The sequence below is a fragment of the Balaenoptera musculus genome, chromosome 13 (genome assembly GCF_009873245.2).
Source record: "Balaenoptera musculus isolate JJ_BM4_2016_0621 chromosome 13, mBalMus1.pri.v3, whole genome shotgun sequence".
In the NCBI taxonomy this organism is placed as follows: Eukaryota; Metazoa; Chordata; class Mammalia; order Artiodactyla; family Balaenopteridae; genus Balaenoptera; species Balaenoptera musculus.
Window position 1 is genome coordinate 70,271,785 of NC_045797.1, and position 18,210 is coordinate 70,289,994.

Consider the following 18,210-nt stretch of genomic DNA (forward strand, 5'->3'; position numbering starts at 1 on the left):
CACTCAATAAACCTTCCGGGCCGGATCAAGTTCCGCTTCCGCAGGCAGGTCTTCGCTGTAGGCAAGAGCGCAAGACGCCCGACGCAGCGTAGCGTCGGACCTCCCCGATGCGCATGCTCTCTAGGCGAGGCGGAGCGCGGAGGGCGGGGGAGTGGCCAGGCGCGGCGGCTGGTCGGCTCGCTCTCCCTGCATCCCCGCGCGGGAGGCGGGGGCGCGCGCGCGCTCGTTCGCGCGGCCGGCTGCGTACAGTAGTGACGGCCGCGCGGGAGCGGTCACATGACCGTAGCGGCTGCCTGTACAGTAAGGACCCAATATGGCAGCGGCGGTAGCAGTGGTAACGGCAGCAGGAGGACCGGCCGCCCCATAGACCGCCCCCCGCGCACCACCCCCGCCGCTTCCTCTGCTTGGGTGCTCCTCCGGCCTGACTTCCCCTTTCTCCCATCTTTCCCGGCACCGCGGGAAAAACAGCGCAGGGCAGAGCAGGCAGGGAGGGCGGCCGCAGCCCGGACACGGGAGCCTCCCAGTCAGTTCAAGACCCGACATGAGGGAAAAGGGCCGTAGGAAGAAGGGCAGGACCTGGGCGGAGGCCGCCAAGACGGTAAGGAGGAGGGAGCGGACGGGAAGGCCGGGAGGATTTCGTTCCCTCGCCGCCCGCCGGTTGCAGGGGAAGGGAGGTCACTGGCCCTGCGACCCGGCTGAGGGGGCACAAAACCGCGCGGCGAGGGCGGAGGTTAGTGTCGGGTTTGTGGTCCCTGTGGGAATGGAGGCGCCCGGCGGAAGAGGGTCGCCGCGGGGCTGTGGCTTTTCCCTGCATCTGCGACGAGTCCTCTTGGTGTTTTGAAGCTGCTTCTCGGGGTCACGACGCTCTCGCCCCCGCTCTGTGGTAGCCCCCGCCCCGGCATGGGGAAGTCTCTTGGGCTTGCACAGTAACCGGTTCTTCTCCCTTGTGTGGCTGAAGAGCCCCCATTGGATGCAGATAGGAGAAGGCTTGTGCGTGTACCCAGCCCCGGAAAGAAGAGGGGAGCGCTGGAGCTGGGTAGAATTGACTCGCTGTAGCGGACACGCCGCCTGACCCCGGGCCCCTTGCCTGTCTGGGCTCCCGGATCAGGCCGGAGGTCACGAGGCTCTTGTTTTACGTTTGTTGTTGGAGCTGAAAGTGCAGGAGGTGTTTAGAAACGAAGTAACAGGTGGGACTTGTAGAATTTTTTTTTTCTGTTTCCGTAGAGACCTACTCTGAACAAGGCAGCAATGCATGGTGGGACCTGTAGTTTACCCGGCCTTGACTTTTCCGTAGCTAAAGTGATGGTGGCCTCACGAAGTTGTAATTAGTGGATAAAACCATCTTTTTTTTTCCTTCTGAATTTATTATAACGAAATTTAGAGGTAGGTTTAAAAAAATAGAATATTGAGGATGAATGAGAAGTTACGTTTTATGAAAAAGTTAAAAGCGTCCACTATGGAAATGAAAGGTTTGGAAAAGTAAGGTTTATTCCATCTTTGAGGGCGCAGCAGAAAAGTAATAGGATATAAAACAGCATTTTAGTGTTGGGAAGTGAGAGGACTGGAGGCATTATCTTTAATGGTGAATCATGTCAGTAATACTTACACAACATGGAGAGCCCTTCTAAATGAACCTTTATTATGTGTTGTGTTTTATTTTTTAAAGGGGAGTTTTCTGAATATAAAAGTAATAAGTGTTCACTGTGGGAAAATTAGTGGAAAATTATAGATTTTTAGTATAAAGAAGGAAATAAATCATGTATTTCACTCCTCAGAGCTCTGTTAACATTTGGTATATTACCATCCAGTCTTTTTTATTTATTTCCCCCAATCTGGGTCCTATTGTTTATTCAGTCTTACACATTTGTTTTGTAAACCTTGTGCATTTGTTTTGTAAATGTTTTGTGTTAGGGGGTTGATGAGTCTTCAACTTGTATGTGTTTTAGTTGGAACTGTGAAAAAAAGTTAGTGAATAAATAAAAGCACATTTTATTTGTTGAGTGTTTTCACTTAACAGTATGTCTTCGTAATTGTGACTGCTGGTCGTTTCCCTCTAAAGAAAAAACTCTAGAAATAGTTTTTTTGGGTGGTGGGGAAATTGGTCCTTCACAAAAGACTATTTTACTTTGTTCTACTTGATTAGTACTACCTCAGGACCTCTTTTATTTAAGGAAGGATGGTAAATTTTATTTATAGGTAAGCAGATCCCAACTCTAATTATGTTAATTAATTTTAAGTCTCTAGAATGTCATGAGTACTTTTTGAATTATCTCTTTGGATAAAATAATCAGTGGGAGATTGTGACAGGAAAAATTTGCATTTACTGTTTAGATTTTCCTATAATAAATTAGTATATTTGCTCATTTATAATAAACATTTCAAGCCTTAACTAGGTATGTGAAAGTACTTAAAAGATGTAAAGACTAGTTTAATCAATAGAGCTCTGAGTTCTGAAGGGATTAGTGGCTTGGTATTTTTATTTGATTCTGGCAAATGTATAAGACTTCAGTCTAAATAAAAATGAATTTTAGAAAGAGAATGGTGACACTAAAACTTTTTTTCTTTTTTCTAGTAGCCAAAATCTAGAAAACACTCTACTCTTTTTTTTCTTTCTTTTTTTTTTAACATCTTTATTGGAGTATAATTGCTTTACAATGTTGCATTAATTTCTGCTGTATAACAAAGTGATTTAGCTATATGTATACATATATCCGCATATCCTCTCCCTCCCACTCTCTCTATGCCACCCCTCTAGAGGTCACAAAGCACCGAGCTGATCTCCCTGTGCTATGCGGCTGCTTCCCACTAGCTATCTATTTTATATTTGGTAGTGTATATATGTCCATGCCGCTCTCTCACTTTGTCCCAGGTTACTCTTCCCCCTCCCTGTGTCCTCAAGTCCATTCTCTATGTCTGAGTCTTTATTCCTGTCCTGCCCCTAGGTTCATCAGAACCACTTTTTTTTTTCAGTTTCCATATATATGTGTTAGCATACGGTATTTGTTTTTCTCTTTCTGACTTACTTTACTCTGTATGACAGAGTCTGGGTCCATCCACCTCACTACAAATAACTCAATTTCGTTTCTTGTATGGCTGAGTAATATTCCATTGTATATATGTGCCACATCTTCTTTATCCATTCATCTGTCGATGGACACTTAGGTTGCTTCCATGTCCTGGCTGTTGTAAATAGTGCTGTAATGAACATTGAGGTACATGTCTCTCTTTGAATTATGGTTTTCTCAGGGTATATGCCCAGTAGTGGGATTGCTGGGTCATATGGTAGTTCTATTTTTAGTTTTTTAAGGAACCTCCAGACTGTTCTCCATAGTGGCTGTATCAATTTACATTCCCACCAACAGTGCAAGAGGGTTCCCTTTTCTCCACACCCTCTCCAGCATTTATTGTTTGTAGATTTTTTGATGATGGCCATTCTGGAACACTCTACTCTTTTTTGTTTGTTTTACCATCTATAAAGTGAAGGATTAAAGTAAACCTCAGTGCTGAAAAGGTTTCTGTTTGTAGGAGGAATAGGTAGAAGTAAATGTGAAAGGAATAGACAAAAGTAAATCTTTTAATATTTTCAGATGCAGAATAATGAGATCAGAAAATTAGTGGTTTGACAAATGGAAAGTTTAACTTTGACCTAAATTAGGAAACTGTATATTTATAAGATCAAGAGGACCAGGAGAAGTAAGTCTTAAACTTATTTCATAGGCATTAAGGTCAGATGTTCTAGGAACAGTTTCAGAAAGGATATATTAAAATTATTTACTGAGTATAGGCAGTATCTGCTTCTTATTTCATTGTGTTCTTGGTACCTGCATTGTAGAGCTATCCTGTTTTAGGGAGCATTATTAAAATGGGGTTGTATTCCTGACCAATGATATAGCAACAGATAAATAAAATTCTTCATTCAGTAATATATATGTATATGTACATACGTGATTTGGGGTGTTGTGTGTATGTGAGAGAGCTATACAAATTGATATAAGATTGCTATAAACAATCTGAAAAAGCAAAATAAGATTCATAATTATTATATAATTATAAAATTATGCCAAAAGGCTGATTAAATGTAGAGTGTAGACTGGTTCCAATAACTAAGGACATCAGACAGAGAAATAATGGGGTTGAGATTCAACTGAACTTGAATGCTCATTCACATTCACTACACTGGATTGTGTCCCTACTGATCTTATATTTGTCTCATATAAGTACATTAGTTATAAAAAGCATTATTCAAGTATTTAATTAACAGTCTTACATGTTTTACATTTTATTATTATTATTTTTTTATTTTTGGCCGCGCCCCACGGCTTGCAGGATCTCAGTTTCCCAACCAGGGACTGAACCCGGGCCATGGCAGTGAAATCCTGGAATCCTAACCACTAGGCCACCAGGGAACTCCCATTACATGTTTTAAATTTCAAAGGTGGCAGTGATGGTGGTGATGAAGTGATTTGGATGAGAGATCTGTAGTAGAGTGTTTGGTGCAATTTAAATGGAAAAATTTGTAGTAAGCCAGAGATATTGAGAACCATTACGTTGACTTTAGAACTATGTTCAAAGTTCTGCTCATTCTTTTTAAAAAAACAAAACAAAACATTGTGTCATGTAAACATTTGGTGACATCCCTGAGGAATTTAGCTGTTTTTGCAAAGCAGAGCTTTCGAAATAGTATAATCTTGATGATACCATTTTCTTTTTGATTTTTCCCTTGTCACCCACCACAACTAGGGCAGCATTAAAAGGGAAACATGTCCTTTTAGGACAAGTTTGTTGTGATTGCAGATGCAAGGGGCAGAGAGGCAGACCTTAGAGATTGCACTAGAGGTACCTTTGTGTATCTTTGGGGAGTGAAGTGGTCAAAGTATAAGTGAAGTATGGGTGTTAGAGATCAGGAGCACAGCAGATCTTTAGCATGTGATTTGTAGACTGAAGAAAAAGTGGTTTGTTTTTATGTTTGTATTTCTATGTAGACTTCACTTAGTGGTTAATACTATTTTGAAAGTACATAGGTTTTTATTTATGTTATTTACCTAAAGTCATTTAACTTTAGGGAATAAGTTGGAAAATAGAAAGTTTCTATTAAAGGAGTAACTCTCATATGCTCATTACTTTTATGGAGGAAGTATTGAAAACAGAAAAGAATTACTTAAAAGTAAAATGATAAAATATATGTGATGATTAGAAAGAAAAACATCTGAAAATACACTTTAGAAAAAACAGACGTATTAACTTAGAAATTTTCAGTACTCTTAATCTTTACCATGAGTAATTTTCTTCTGCTAGGAGTATGGCCGGGCCTGGTAATATCTTCTTGGATCTATCTTGACTAGGCCAGAGTCCTTGTATGTCTGTATTTGTATTATATTTATAGTTGTATTAGAATCTCCAGGAGAGAGTGTGCATTTTGGAAAAACATATTAAATCTATTCTTTTGTAATGTTGTTTGTTTGTTTGTTTATTTATTTATTTATTTTTGGCTGCATTGGGTCTTCATTGCTGCCCACGGACTTACTCTAGTTGCGGCGAGTGGAGGCTACTCTTCGTTGTGGTGTGAGGGCTTCTCATTGGGGTGGCTTCTTTTGTTGTGGAGCATGGGCTCTAGGTGCATGGGCTTCAGTAGTTGTGGCACGTGGGCTCAGTAGTTGTGGCTCGTGGGCTCAAGAGCGCAAGCTCAGTAGTTGTGACGCACGGGCTTAGTTGCTCAGCAGCATGTGGGATCTTCCCGGACCAGGGATCGAACCCGTGTCCCCTGCATTGGCAGGCAGACTCTTAACCACTGCGCCACCAGGGGAGCCCCTACATTATTTTTAATTTCAGCTTTATTGAGGTATAATTGACATAAACTTATAAGAGATACATTTATGAAATTGCTATTTGCAAGTCTGTTTGTGCTCAGTGATTTGATGTAACATTCTTTGCTTGAGCGATTTTCATTCTTGCCTTAATGTTGAAGTAAAGTTCCCCTGTGTTTTGCTCTTGAATTTTGTATTATTTTCGGTTCATCTTTCCTTCTGTCCTGTTCTCATGATCCTGTCTTGAAAGCCCAGAAACTAAGGAAAAGGAAGGGAAAAAAAATCTTTTTTGAACACATATTTCTGTGAGAGGTGCTGCTGCTGCATCTCCTAGAATTATGACAGGAGCTAAGAAAATGATGTCAGATTTGCAGAAGTCCTTGCTGTTTCCTCATCCACAAAATCTACTTTTAAAAGGCTGTGCAATTTTGCTGTCGGTGAAAGGGCATTATATTTTCACTACAAAAGCTGTCTGGAAGGAGGCCACTGTGTGTGGAAGATACAACTACAGGGAACTGATCAGTAAGGTTTGTTAAAACCTGCTATCTTTGTCCTTTTTACAAAAGCCTCTGAATGCCCCTCTAGTTCTGTTTTCTTTCTTTCCATACCTCATAGAGGCCATCCTCATAGTTTATAGTATTGTAGTATTGTGCAATTTAGTATTTTTAGTACAGTTTGATTTATCATGTTTTTAGTGTTTTTTAAAAGGTTATTGAATATACTTAGTTTTAGAACTCTTTAGATATGACTTAAAAACAATAGTGTTTAAATTGAGTTACCGTTACAGTTATATAGGCTCGTTATTTTAAAAAAAGTAGAACAGCAGTGTGTAGAGAGTTAGTCTTGGATGAGTCACTATACGGAAAATAGGGATTAAGTGAAAGTCTGCATACGCAGATATTGAAAATAATTTAGTTATCAAACAGATTGACTATAGTTATAGTTGATAGTTTGAATACAGCTTTTTGGACTTTTATACTTGTATGTAGAAATATGTATAAACATGTATACCTATCTATATTTTATATACAGTTCTTCAATTTGCATTCTTTATGAATGTCAAGAATGCCTTTTAATGCCACTACTTATGTATCTGTTTCATTCTTCTTAATGATTTCTTAATATTCCATTGTTTTTAGATGTACCATCATTTAAAATAGTCATTTATAGTTTTTTTTTCCTCTTTTGTAACAGATACTTCAGTATATATATCTGGGCGTACGTGTATGTACATTTGTGTGAATGGAATAGTTAAGATAAAGAGTTTGTAAACTTGAGTTAGTGGCAGTTTATATTCCCCTCCAAAATTTTGAAGGTTCTTGTTTTTTCCCACTTTTCTCTGTTATCCAAGAAATCTATCAGTCTTTACTCTTTGCCATTTTGATATATTAACAAAGCATTTCTTTTGTTATTTTGTTCAGTAGAACTTGATGGAAATGTTCTATATCTGTGTTGTCCAGTGCACTAGCCACTAGTCACATGTGGCCATTGAGCACTTGAAATGTGGCTAGTTTGACTAAGGAACTGAATTTTGAATTTTATTTAATTTTAATTCATTTAAGCTTAAATAGCCACATTGGTTTAGTGGCTACTATTATAGCCACTAAACAGTAAGCTTCCTACGCTTATTGACTGTATATTTTTCAGTAAACTTGTCTATTCAGATCTTTTGCACTTTTTTTTTTTTTGCTTCCTGGTCGTTTTTGTACTAATTTCTAAGAGTGCTTTTGTAGGTTAAGGAAACTGGCCCTTTGTCATATGTGTCACAGATCTGTTTCCCTTTTTTGGCTTTTGACTTGATTTATGCCTTTTTTTTTTTATTCTGCCAGACATTTTTTTATGTTTTTAAAAATATTTATTTATTTATTTATTTACTTACTTAAGGCTGTGTTGGGTCTTTGTTGCTGCGCGGGCTTTCTCTAGTTGCTGAGATCGGGGGCTACTCTTTGTTGCGGTGCACGGACTTCTCATTGTCATGGCTTCTCTTGTTGCAGAGCATGGGCTCTAGGCGTGTGGGCTTCAGTAGTTGTGGCTCGCGAGCTCTAGAGCGCAGGCTCAGTAGTTGTGGCACAGAGGCTTAGTTGCTCTGCGGCATGTGGGATCTTCCTGGACCAGGGCTCGAACCCGTGTCCCCTGCATTGGCAGGCGGATTCTTAACCACTGCGCCACCAAGGAAGCCCGACATTTTTTCTGTTAATGTAAATAAATTTACCAGTCTTTACCTTTCGTGTTTTTCTAGGTTTTGAGTCCTATTAAGAAAAGCTTTCTCAAAGATTATAAGTTGAGTGCTTTTAAAGAAAATGGTTAGCCGTGAAGGTATATCTTCCCCAAATAAAATACATATTTTATTGTGGACAAGTAGGAGGAAATTCAGTTTATATATGTTAGTAAGTCTGTGCTCTTTGAAGGCAGAGACTTTTAAGTGTTTCTACCTGCAGAGTTTTAACTTGCTTTCTTGTACATGAGTGCTAAATCTTTGTTCACCTTTTTTTATTGGAGATAAAAGAGAAGACACTGTTCTCACATTCAAGAGAGCACAGTTTGAGTAAAATTAGTCAACTAATTTTGAATATCTTGAATATCTTTTTTGTGAAAAAAAGAAAGAAAGTTATTTCAAGACACACCAAGGTATTTGCCTCCCAAGACCCTTTTGAATTACATTTGGACATAGGGAAGTTTCTGTGATAATTCTTACTTCTGACCTTGCTTGACAAAAACTAAAATAGGTTAATGGTAGATACAGATGTACTTAGTCCTGGGCATCAAGGGACATTGTAAACCTTATTAATTATAGCGTCTTCTCAGTAATTTGATCTATCTTTTAGTAAAAAATTATGTTTTGAAAGACTTTTCATTTGAAAATTCTTTGGCTGCTGACATTTAGCAGTTGATACTACATTTAGAATGGACTTTCATTGGAGTTCACAGCTTGGGATGGCCCAAATCATCTTGAATCTTTAACCCACTGATGTCTGAATTATTCAGTAGCTGGTTTAGCCATATTCAGTTTCAAATAAAGTGCTTAATGGTGTTAGTGACTTATTCTAAATAGTAACATAAAAATTTAAATGTGTTGCTATTGATTTATAGTGATTAGTTTCCTATATGATTTGAGTGGTTCTGACAAATTTTGTAAGTTTAAATGGATGGTACCCATGAAATGGGTTGATATTTATTTTAGGAAAGGTTTTCTCTTTTACATTGTTTGTGTGTGGGGGAGAGAGAGAGAGGGAGAAAGAAGATGTCAAAAAGAGATGGATTACAAGATAAAGATAATAGAAGAACACTTTTCATGTATATCATTAATCACCTATGAAAGACATAATGAGGAATATAGGACTATTTTTTTGGCTGAGCCGTGCAGCCTGAGGGACCTTAGTTCCCCGACAGGGTTCGAACCCGTGCCCCCTGCATTGGGAGCGCAGAGTCTTAACCACTGGACCACCAGGGAAGTCCCAGGACTATTTTTTTTTTTAAAATATTTTATTTATTTATTTATGACTGTGCTGGGTCTTTGTTTCTGTGTGAGGGCTTTCTCCAGTTGCGGCAAGTGGGGGCCACTCTTCATCGCGGTGCGCGGGCCTCTCGCTATCACGGCCTCTCTTGTTGCGGAGCACAGGCTCCAGACGCGCAGGCTCAGTAATTGTGGCTCACGGGCCTAGTTGCTCTGCGGCATGTGGGATCTTCCCAGACCAGGGCTCGAACCCGTGTCCCCTGCATTGGCAGGCAGATTCTCAACCACTGCACCACCAGGGAAGCCCCCAGGACTATTTTTAATAGCAACTTGGGAATAACCTTAACAATCTGGATCTGATCTTGGCTCTTTAATTTATTGAGTTTATTGTGTCAGCTTGAACAAGTTATTTAAACCAGTGCTCAAGCATTAATGTGTAAAAGAATCATCTGGGGAGCTTATTATAATGTAGATTATTACTCAGTAGGTCTGCAGTGTAGCCAGGGAGTCTGCATTTGTAACAAGTTCATAGGTGATGCTGGTGGTTTGGTCTAAGAGCCACATTTGGAGTTGTAGGGATTTACACTAAGCGTTCTCAATTTCCCCAAATTGTAAAATAGAGATAATAATAGAATTTACCATTTGGAGTGTTAGGTGATTAGGCTAGAATGTGTGAAAAGTTCTTTGTACAATGCCTAGTATGTTGTAAGCACTGTTTGTTAATATTACTGAAAAATTAGTAAATGTAGATCATTTTATGTTTCTGAATGGGAAAACTAAATATTGTGAAGATGTTATTTCTTAGCAGATGGGTGCAGAGGTTTGAAACAGTTCTAATGAAAAGCCTTCTAACCTCAGGGACCCCATTTGCCACTTGTTTCCCAAGGTCAGTGTGGAATCACACAGAGACTTAAACTAGCTATGGACAAGTTTGGGAACCCACTGAAAGATCCATCTCATGCTTTAGGAGATTCTGCCCCAAATCTCACTCTCTTGACTTATACTTTGTGAATTGCTGTGGAGAAGGGCATGTGGCAAGGAATGGCAGGCAGCCTCTGGTTGCTGAATGGCTCCTGGCCAAAAGTCAGCAAGAAAACAGAAAGGGACTAAAAGCTGCCAACAAGTAAGCTTCGTGGTAAGCTTGGAAAAGAATACAAGCCCAAGCCTCAGATAAGTTCACAGTCCCAGCTGTCACTTCAGTTTCAGCTCAGTGAGACCCTAAGCAGAAGACCCTGTTAACCCATGCCCAGAATCCTGACGTAGAGAACTGTGAGATAACTTTGTATTGTTTTCACCTTTTATAATAAAATATAATCAAAAAATAAATTTGTGTTGTTGAGGCTGTATAATAGCAAACTAAAAGTATGACTGAGATTTGGTGGAGGAGGGAACATGGTAAGGTTGGTCTCAGGGAGGGTTTGACCTGGGTATTCAGGGGTGAATATGGATAAGGGTATTCCAGGCAGAAGAAAGGCTGACAAAATGCAGCATATGTTTTATGCATGCTATTTACCTTTGAGTATTGTGAAGTGTAGTAAAAGAAAAGGCCAGAAAAGGTAAGTGGGGACTAAAATGTTGTGAGTTGTACAAATTGGGCGGACAAATATTTTTATTCTAGGAGTTGTAGAGAGTTTTTATGCAGGCAATAACATCTGTGTTTTGGGCCATTTGTGGGGTGTATTGTAGAGAGCTGAAGAATCTAGCTATGGCGAGGTTATAAGGGTTAGAGTGAGGCTCTCTTGAATTAGAAGGATGGGTGGGGGTATACCTTTTTTTTTTCTCATTTTATATCTATTCTCTGTACATCTATCCCACTTACAGGTCTCCAACAGAAGCCTATACTTAAGTTCTGCCAGTCTCCTGAAGTTTTCATAAATACAGGAGGTTCTGGAATGCTCTTCAACACAACAGAATTGTATGATTCTTGAGAGGAAAAAAGAAAGTAAACTCTTTCCCCAGTTATTCTAGCTCATGTTGATTTTTCTTTTCTCTGAATTCTCATACCACTGTTCTTTCCATTCTACTATCCTATGTGCCGCTGTTCTTCAGGTTTGTTGAGGTGGTACAATCAATCAAGAATCTGTGTTGCACAACTCCAGGGGGAACCATTCATATTTACATATTGTATTTATGTGAATATTGCTTCCTGGAGTTGTGCACCACAGGGGCTCTGGGCTCCATGATGCTTTTTGTGAAAACATCATTAAATATTTGTGACAACACTATTAAATATTGATATATTTATTTCTGATAAAAGGTAAGAATAGTTTTGCCAGGAGAAAACCTATTACAAGTTTGTGATAGGAAAGTCACACCTTGAGAACAGATGGGTGGGCGGCAAGAAGGGCATCTTTTCCAATCTTTCATTTAGTGTTGGATTTGCTTCACGTGTATTTCCCAGGTCTGTTTCCTGGCAGACAAGAGGTGGTAGCAAATGACAAAGGTTTTTTTTTTTTTTTTTTTTTTTTTTAGAAATTCACGTTCTTTTATTTTTTTTTATTTATTTATGACTGTGTTGAGTCTTCGCCTCTGCGCGAGGGCCCTCTCCAGCTGCGGCAAGTGGGGACCATTCTTCATCGCGGTGCGCGGGCCTCTCACCACCGCGGCCTCTCTTGTTGCGGAGCACAGGCTCCAGACGCGCAGGCTCAGCAACTGTGGCTCACGGGCCCAGTCGCTCCGCGGCACGCGGGATCCTCCCAGACCAGGGCTCGAACCCGTGTCCCCTGCACTGGCAGGCAGACTCTCAACCACTGCGCCACCAGGGAAGCCCAATGACAAAGGTTTAATGAAAATGTTTCTTATTAGCTGTATATTTTTTGTGAACACTTATTACCAGGTTGAGAAAGTTCCCTTTTATTTCTAGTTTGCTGAGAGTTTTTGTCATGAATGGATGTTGAATTTTGTCAAATGCTTTTTCTGAATCATTTGATCATTTGCTTTACTTTTTAGACTTTTAATATGGTGGGTTACATGGATTTTCAAATTTTGAATTGGCCTTGAATTCCTGAGGAAAGAAACCTCACTTGGTTGTGGTGTATTACACTTTTTATACATTGCCAGATTGGATTTGTTGAGGACATTTATGGTTATGATCATGAGGGATATTAATTTGTAGTTTTCTTCTATTGTCTCTGTCTGGCTTTGGTATCAGGACAGTGCTGATCTCATAAAAAAGGAAGTCTTCCTTCCTATCCTATTTCCTGAAAGAGATTATAGTTGATCATCACTATTCGTGGATTCAGTACAGTTGACCCTTGAACAACTAGGGTGTTAGGGGCGCCAACCCTCTGCACAGTCAAAAATCCTTGAGTAATTTGTAGGCGGCCCTCCATATGAGTGTTTCTTCCATATCCATTGTTCCTCATCCACAGGTTCAACCCCCTTGAATCGTTTAGTACTGTAGTATTTACTGTTGAAAAAATTCCACATATAAGTGGACCTGTGCAGTTAAACCTGTGTTGTTCGAGGGGCAAGTGTATTTGTGAATTCACCTGCTTGCGAAAATATACTCCTAACCCCAGACAGTACTCGGCGCTTTTGCTCTTTTGTCCATTCATGGACATTTGCTGAGTGGCAAAACATTTGTCACCTGACACTGAGGTCTCTGCTGAAGTCGACCAAGGTGATCTGCCTTTTCATTTCAGCTCTCATAGTGAAAATATGTCCTGTTTGTGGTCTATTTAGTGCAATGGTGTTTGCATTTTTGTGCTTTTTGTTGGTGCTCTCACTATTTAAAATGGCTCCCAAGTATAGTACTGAAGTGCTGTCTAGTATTCTGAAGTGCAAGAAAGCTGTGATGTGCCTTATGGAGAAAATACCTGTGTTAGATAAACTTTGTTTAGCATGAGTTACAGTGCTTTTGGCCATGAGTTCAAAGTCAGTGAGTCAGTAATATGTATTAAATATCTTTAAACCAAAACACACATAAAGACAAGGTTATGTATTGATCAGTTGACAAAAGTATGACCATAGGCTTGCAGGAACCTAACTCTGTATTTCATCTAGGAGCAGTGCTTCAGTATTTGCTGATTTAGTGTTCATGGCTACTTTATAGAACATAACTATTGTGAATAATGAGAATGGACTGTATGTAGAACTGGTGTTACTTCTTCTTTAAATGTTTGTTAGAGTTCACCAGGGAAACATTCTGGGGTCTGGAGATTTCTTTTGTGGAAGCCTTTTAACTATGAATTCAATTTCTTTTATAATTATAGAGCTATTCAGGTTATCTGTGTCTTCTTGGGTAAGTTTGAGTAGTTTGTGGTTTTCCAGGAATTGGTCCATTTCGTTTAAGTTGTTGAGTTTATGTCTGTAGTTTGTAGTATTCCCTTATCATTCATTGAGTCTGTATTAATATATCCCCTCTTTATTCTTGATAACTGGTAATTTGTCTTTTCCCATTTTTTTTCCGCTAGAGGTTTTTCAGTTGTTTTTTTTTTAATCAATTGAAAGAACCAGCTTTTGGTTTCATTAATTTTTCTCTCTTTTTCTATTTTCACTCTTATTGATATTTACTATCTTTATTATTATTAGTGGTCACTTTTCATTCTCCCCTCCTACCAGCCTCTGGTAACCACTAATCTACTTTCTGTGTCTGTGGGTTTGCCTATTCTGGACAGTTCATGTAAATGGAGTCATACAGCATGTGGCCTTTTGTGTATGGCTTCTTTCACTTAGCATAATGTTTTCAAAATTCATCCATATTGTAGCATGTATCCTTTTTATGGCTGAATAATAGTCCATCATATGGATATACCACCTTTTATTCTCTTCATCAGTTGGTGGATATCTGGATTGTTTATACTTTTTGGCTGTTATGAATAATGCTGCCATGAACATTTCGTGTACAACTTTTTTTTTTTAATTTTTATTTATTTATTTATGGCTGTGTTGGGTCTTCGTTTCTGTGCGAAGGGCTTTCTCCAGTTGTGGCAAGCGGGGGCCACTCTTCATCGCGGTGCGTGGACCTCTCACTGTCGCGGCCTCTCCCGCTGCGGAGCACAGGCTCCAGACGCGCAGGCTCAGTAATTGTGGCTCACGGGCCCAGTCGCTCCGCGGCATGTGGGATCCTCCCAGACCAGGGCCCGAACCCGTGTCCCCTGCATCGGCAGGCAGACTCTCAACCACTGCGCCACCAGGGAAGCCCCTCGTGTACAACTTTTTGTGTCAACATATGTTTAATTCTTTTTGGTATATAGGAGTGGCATTGCTAGGCCATATGTTAACTCTCTGTTTAACTTTTTGAGGAATTACCAAACTGTTTACCATATCAGCTGAACAGTTTTACAGCACTACCAGCAATGTTTGAGGGTTCTAATTTCTCCTTGCCAACACTTGTTGTTTTCCTTTTTTTCCCCTAAAATAATTATATCTGTTCTAGGGGATGCGAACTGTATTTTCCTAATGAATAATGATATTGAGCATCTTTTCATGTACTGACTGGCCATTTGTATATCTTCTTCTTGAGAAATATCTATTCATATCCTTTGCCCATTTAAAAATTGGATTATTTGTCTTTTTGCTGATTTCTAAGAATTCTTTATATACTGCATACAAGTCCCTTATCAGACACATTATTTGCAAATATTTTTTCCATTCTGTGGGTTGTTCTTTCACTTTCTTGATATGTCCTTTGGCACACAAATTTTTAAATTTTGAGTAGGGTTTATTTTTTTAATTTAATCATTAGATAATTTGTTTCTCTATTTTCATGTTTACTCACTCTTTTATTGATTCATCCAGTGACGTTTTGGTTTGGTTTGGTTATTTTTCAGTTCAAAAATTTCCGTTTGGTGTTTCTTTATATCTTCTACTTTGCTGAAACTTTGTATCTTTCCCTTCATTTCAAGCATGTTAACCCTTGGAGCATTTTTATAATAGCTGCTTTATTTATTTGTTTATTTGGTTGCACCGGGTCTTAGTTGCAGCAGGTAGGCTCCTTTGTTGTGGCTTGTACTTTTTTTTTTTAAATTGATGTATAGTTGATTTACAACATTGTGTCAGTTTCTGGTGTACGGCAAAGTGATTCAGTTATCCACATCTATATTTATATACTTTTATTTATTTTATTTATTTATTATTTTTAGCTGCGTTGGGTCTTCATTGCTGCGTGCAGGCTTTCTCTAGTTGCGGCAACCTCGGGCTACTCTTTGTTGCGGTGCATGGGCTTCTCATTGCGGTGGCTTCTCTTGTTGTGGAGTACGGGCTCTAGGTGCACGGGCTTCAGTAGTTGTGGCTCACGGGCTCTAGAGCACAGGCTCAGTAGTTGTGGTCCACGGGCTTAGTTGCTCAGTGGTACGTGGGATCTTCCTGGACCAGGGCTTGAACCCGTGTCCCCTGCATTGGCAGGTGAATTCTTAACCACTGCGCCACCAGGGAAGACCTATATTTATATATATTCCTTTTCATATTCTTTTCCGTTATGGTTTATTACAGGATATTGAATATAGTTCCCTGTGCTGTATAGTAAGACTTTGTTTTTTATCTACTTTATATATAGTAGTTTGTATCTACTAATCCCAAACTCCTAATTTATCCCTCCCTCACCCCCTTTCCCCTTTGGTAACCATAAGTTTGTTTTCTATGTCTGTGAGTCTGTTTTATAAGTAAGTTCATTTGAGTCATATACAATAGCTGCTTTAAAGTCTTTGTGAAACATTTCCAATATCAGTGTTATTTTGTTTGTGTCTTTATTTTCTTTTCCTAAGCAAGTTGAGATTTTCCTTGTATACCAAATTTAGATTGTATTCTGGCCATTTTGGATATTGTATAATTGACACTCTGGGTCTTGTTTAAGTTCTGTGGAGAATGTTAATAGTTTTGTTTTAGCAAGTAGTTGACTGAATTGGGTTCAGGCCTCAGGTTCTGACCTGTGGGTTGTCTGTTCTGTGGGTTGTTGTTTCAATGTCAGTTAAGTTTTCAAAGCCTTTTTAGTGATGTTTGGATTTGTCCCTGTGTGTACCATCAGTGGACTGTCTGGGATTTGGGTGGTGGTCTTGCCCATGGGTTGTGAAACCATGGCCTGTGGGCTAAATCCAGCCCACTGCCTGTTTTCAAAAATAAAATTTTACTGGAATGCAGCCATGCCCATTTGTTTATGTATTTTTTGTGGGTGCTTTCATACTATAATAGTCATAGTTAAGCAGTTGCAACAGAGACTGTTGGGCCCACAAAACCTTAAATTTACTATATGGTACTTTATAGAAAAGGTTTGCTGATCCCTCATCTATCCCATAGTCAGTTCTCAAAGACTTTCTGTACTTTTTAGCATTCAATCCATGTATCCACAGCTCAGGTGTTAGCCAAGGAGTTCATAAGCAACTTTAAGGGGATCACTTTCCTGAGTTCTTTTGTCTGCAATCTTCCCAGTACTTTCAGATTCCCTGGGGGCTCCCCTTTTTCATTTATTTGGCCAGAAATTTGGGGATTTCTTTATTCTACTCCTCTGTGTACTTCCTACAACTATGCCTCCGTCAGGCCAAGCAGCAGGAGACGTGAGAGGGAAAAAGAGCATAGTTCCTTTGATTGGAGGGGAAGATTTCCCTCCTTCAGAGTTTTGGGCACCTGCTTTCTCCATTGCTGCTGTTGCCACAGGATTACTTGGGGTTTGAGGTACAAGAGATCAGGGAAAATTAAAAATAGAAGAAAGAAAGAAAATGAGGAAGTTTCTGTTCTGTCTCTGAGCGTTTTGAGACACCTGTCCTGATGGAACACTTTCTGTCCACACTGATGCCCATTTCCAGGTTTTGGGCTGTGTTAGTTCGGATTGAGATACTGGAGGCGAAAAATTGCTAACATCATTGCCAGTTTGGAGGTACTTTGCATTCAGGTGTTCCTCAATCTGCCTGCTACTATTTATTAATAATTTGTTGGGACTTCCATGGTGGCCCAGTGGTTAAGAATCCACCTGCCAATTCAGGGGACACGGGTTCGAGCCCTGGGCCAGGAAGATCCCACATGCTGCGAAGCAACTAAGCCCGCGAGCCACAACTACTGAGCCTGTGCTCTAGAGACCGTGAGCCATGACTACTGAGCCCATGAGCCCTAGAGCCTGTGCACCTAGAGCCCGTGCTCCACAACAAGAGAAGCCACCACAATGAGAAGCCCTCGCACTGCAACAAAGAGTAGCCCCTGTTCTCCGCAACTAGAGAAAGCCCGCATGCAGCAGTGGAGACCCAACGCAGCTATAAATGAATGAATGAATGAATAAAACATACATACATTGTTGGATTTTATTTACTAATATGTATTTTGTTGAGGATTTTTGCATCAGTGTTAACGAGATAATTGGTCTGCAGTTTTCTTTTTTTATAATGTCTTTGTCTGGTTTTGATAGTAGGGTATTGTTGGCCTCAGAATGAGTTAGAAAGTATTCCCTCGGGTTCTTTCTTTTGGAAAAAAAATTGTAGAGAATTGGTATAATTTCTGCCTTATAATGTTTGGTAGAATTCACCAGTGAATCTATCTTAGCCTATTTTGGAAGGTTATTAATTAATCATTCATTGTTTTAGATTGTCTGTTTCTTCTTGTCAAGTTTTGACAGATTATGTCTTTCAGGGAATTGGTCCGTTTTATCTAGGTTGTCAAATTTGTGGGCATAATATTCCTTTATTATTCTTTTACTGCACATGGGGTCTGTAGTGATGTCCTCTCTTTCACTTCTGATACTGATAATTTTTGTTTCTTTTTTTAAATTTTTTTATTTTAAAGCTTTAGGCTTACTGACTATATATAACTTTTCAGAGAACCAGCTTTTAGTTTTGTTGCTTTTTCTCTATGGTTTCCTGTTTTCAGCTTCACTGGTTTCTGCTCTAATTTTTATTATTTCTTTCTTCTGCTTACTTTGGATTTAATTTGCTCCTCTTTTTCTAGTTTCCTAAGATGGAAGCTTAGATTATTGAATTTAGATCTTTTTCTTTTCTAATATGAATTCAGTGCTGTAAATCCCTTTCT

At 39.5% G+C, this 18,210-nt stretch overlaps 1 protein-coding gene across 4 annotated transcripts in view; it reads left to right on the forward strand.

Annotated features, from left to right (window-relative positions):
- Positions 1 to 277: 277 nt before the first annotated feature.
- ASXL2 (ASXL transcriptional regulator 2) overlaps positions 278 to 18,210 on the forward strand; it is a 130,754-nt gene continuing 112,821 nt past the window's right edge. For 3 of the 4 annotated variants that reach the window (XM_036872625.1, XM_036872627.1, XM_036872626.1), the window contains exon 1: positions 278 to 598. In XM_036872625.1, the coding sequence (XP_036728520.1) occupies positions 542 to 598 (57 nt within the window). In that variant the 5' untranslated portion in view covers positions 278 to 541. The remainder of the gene's footprint in view (positions 599 to 18,210) is intronic. The other variant, XM_036872630.1, reaches the window with a different exon arrangement.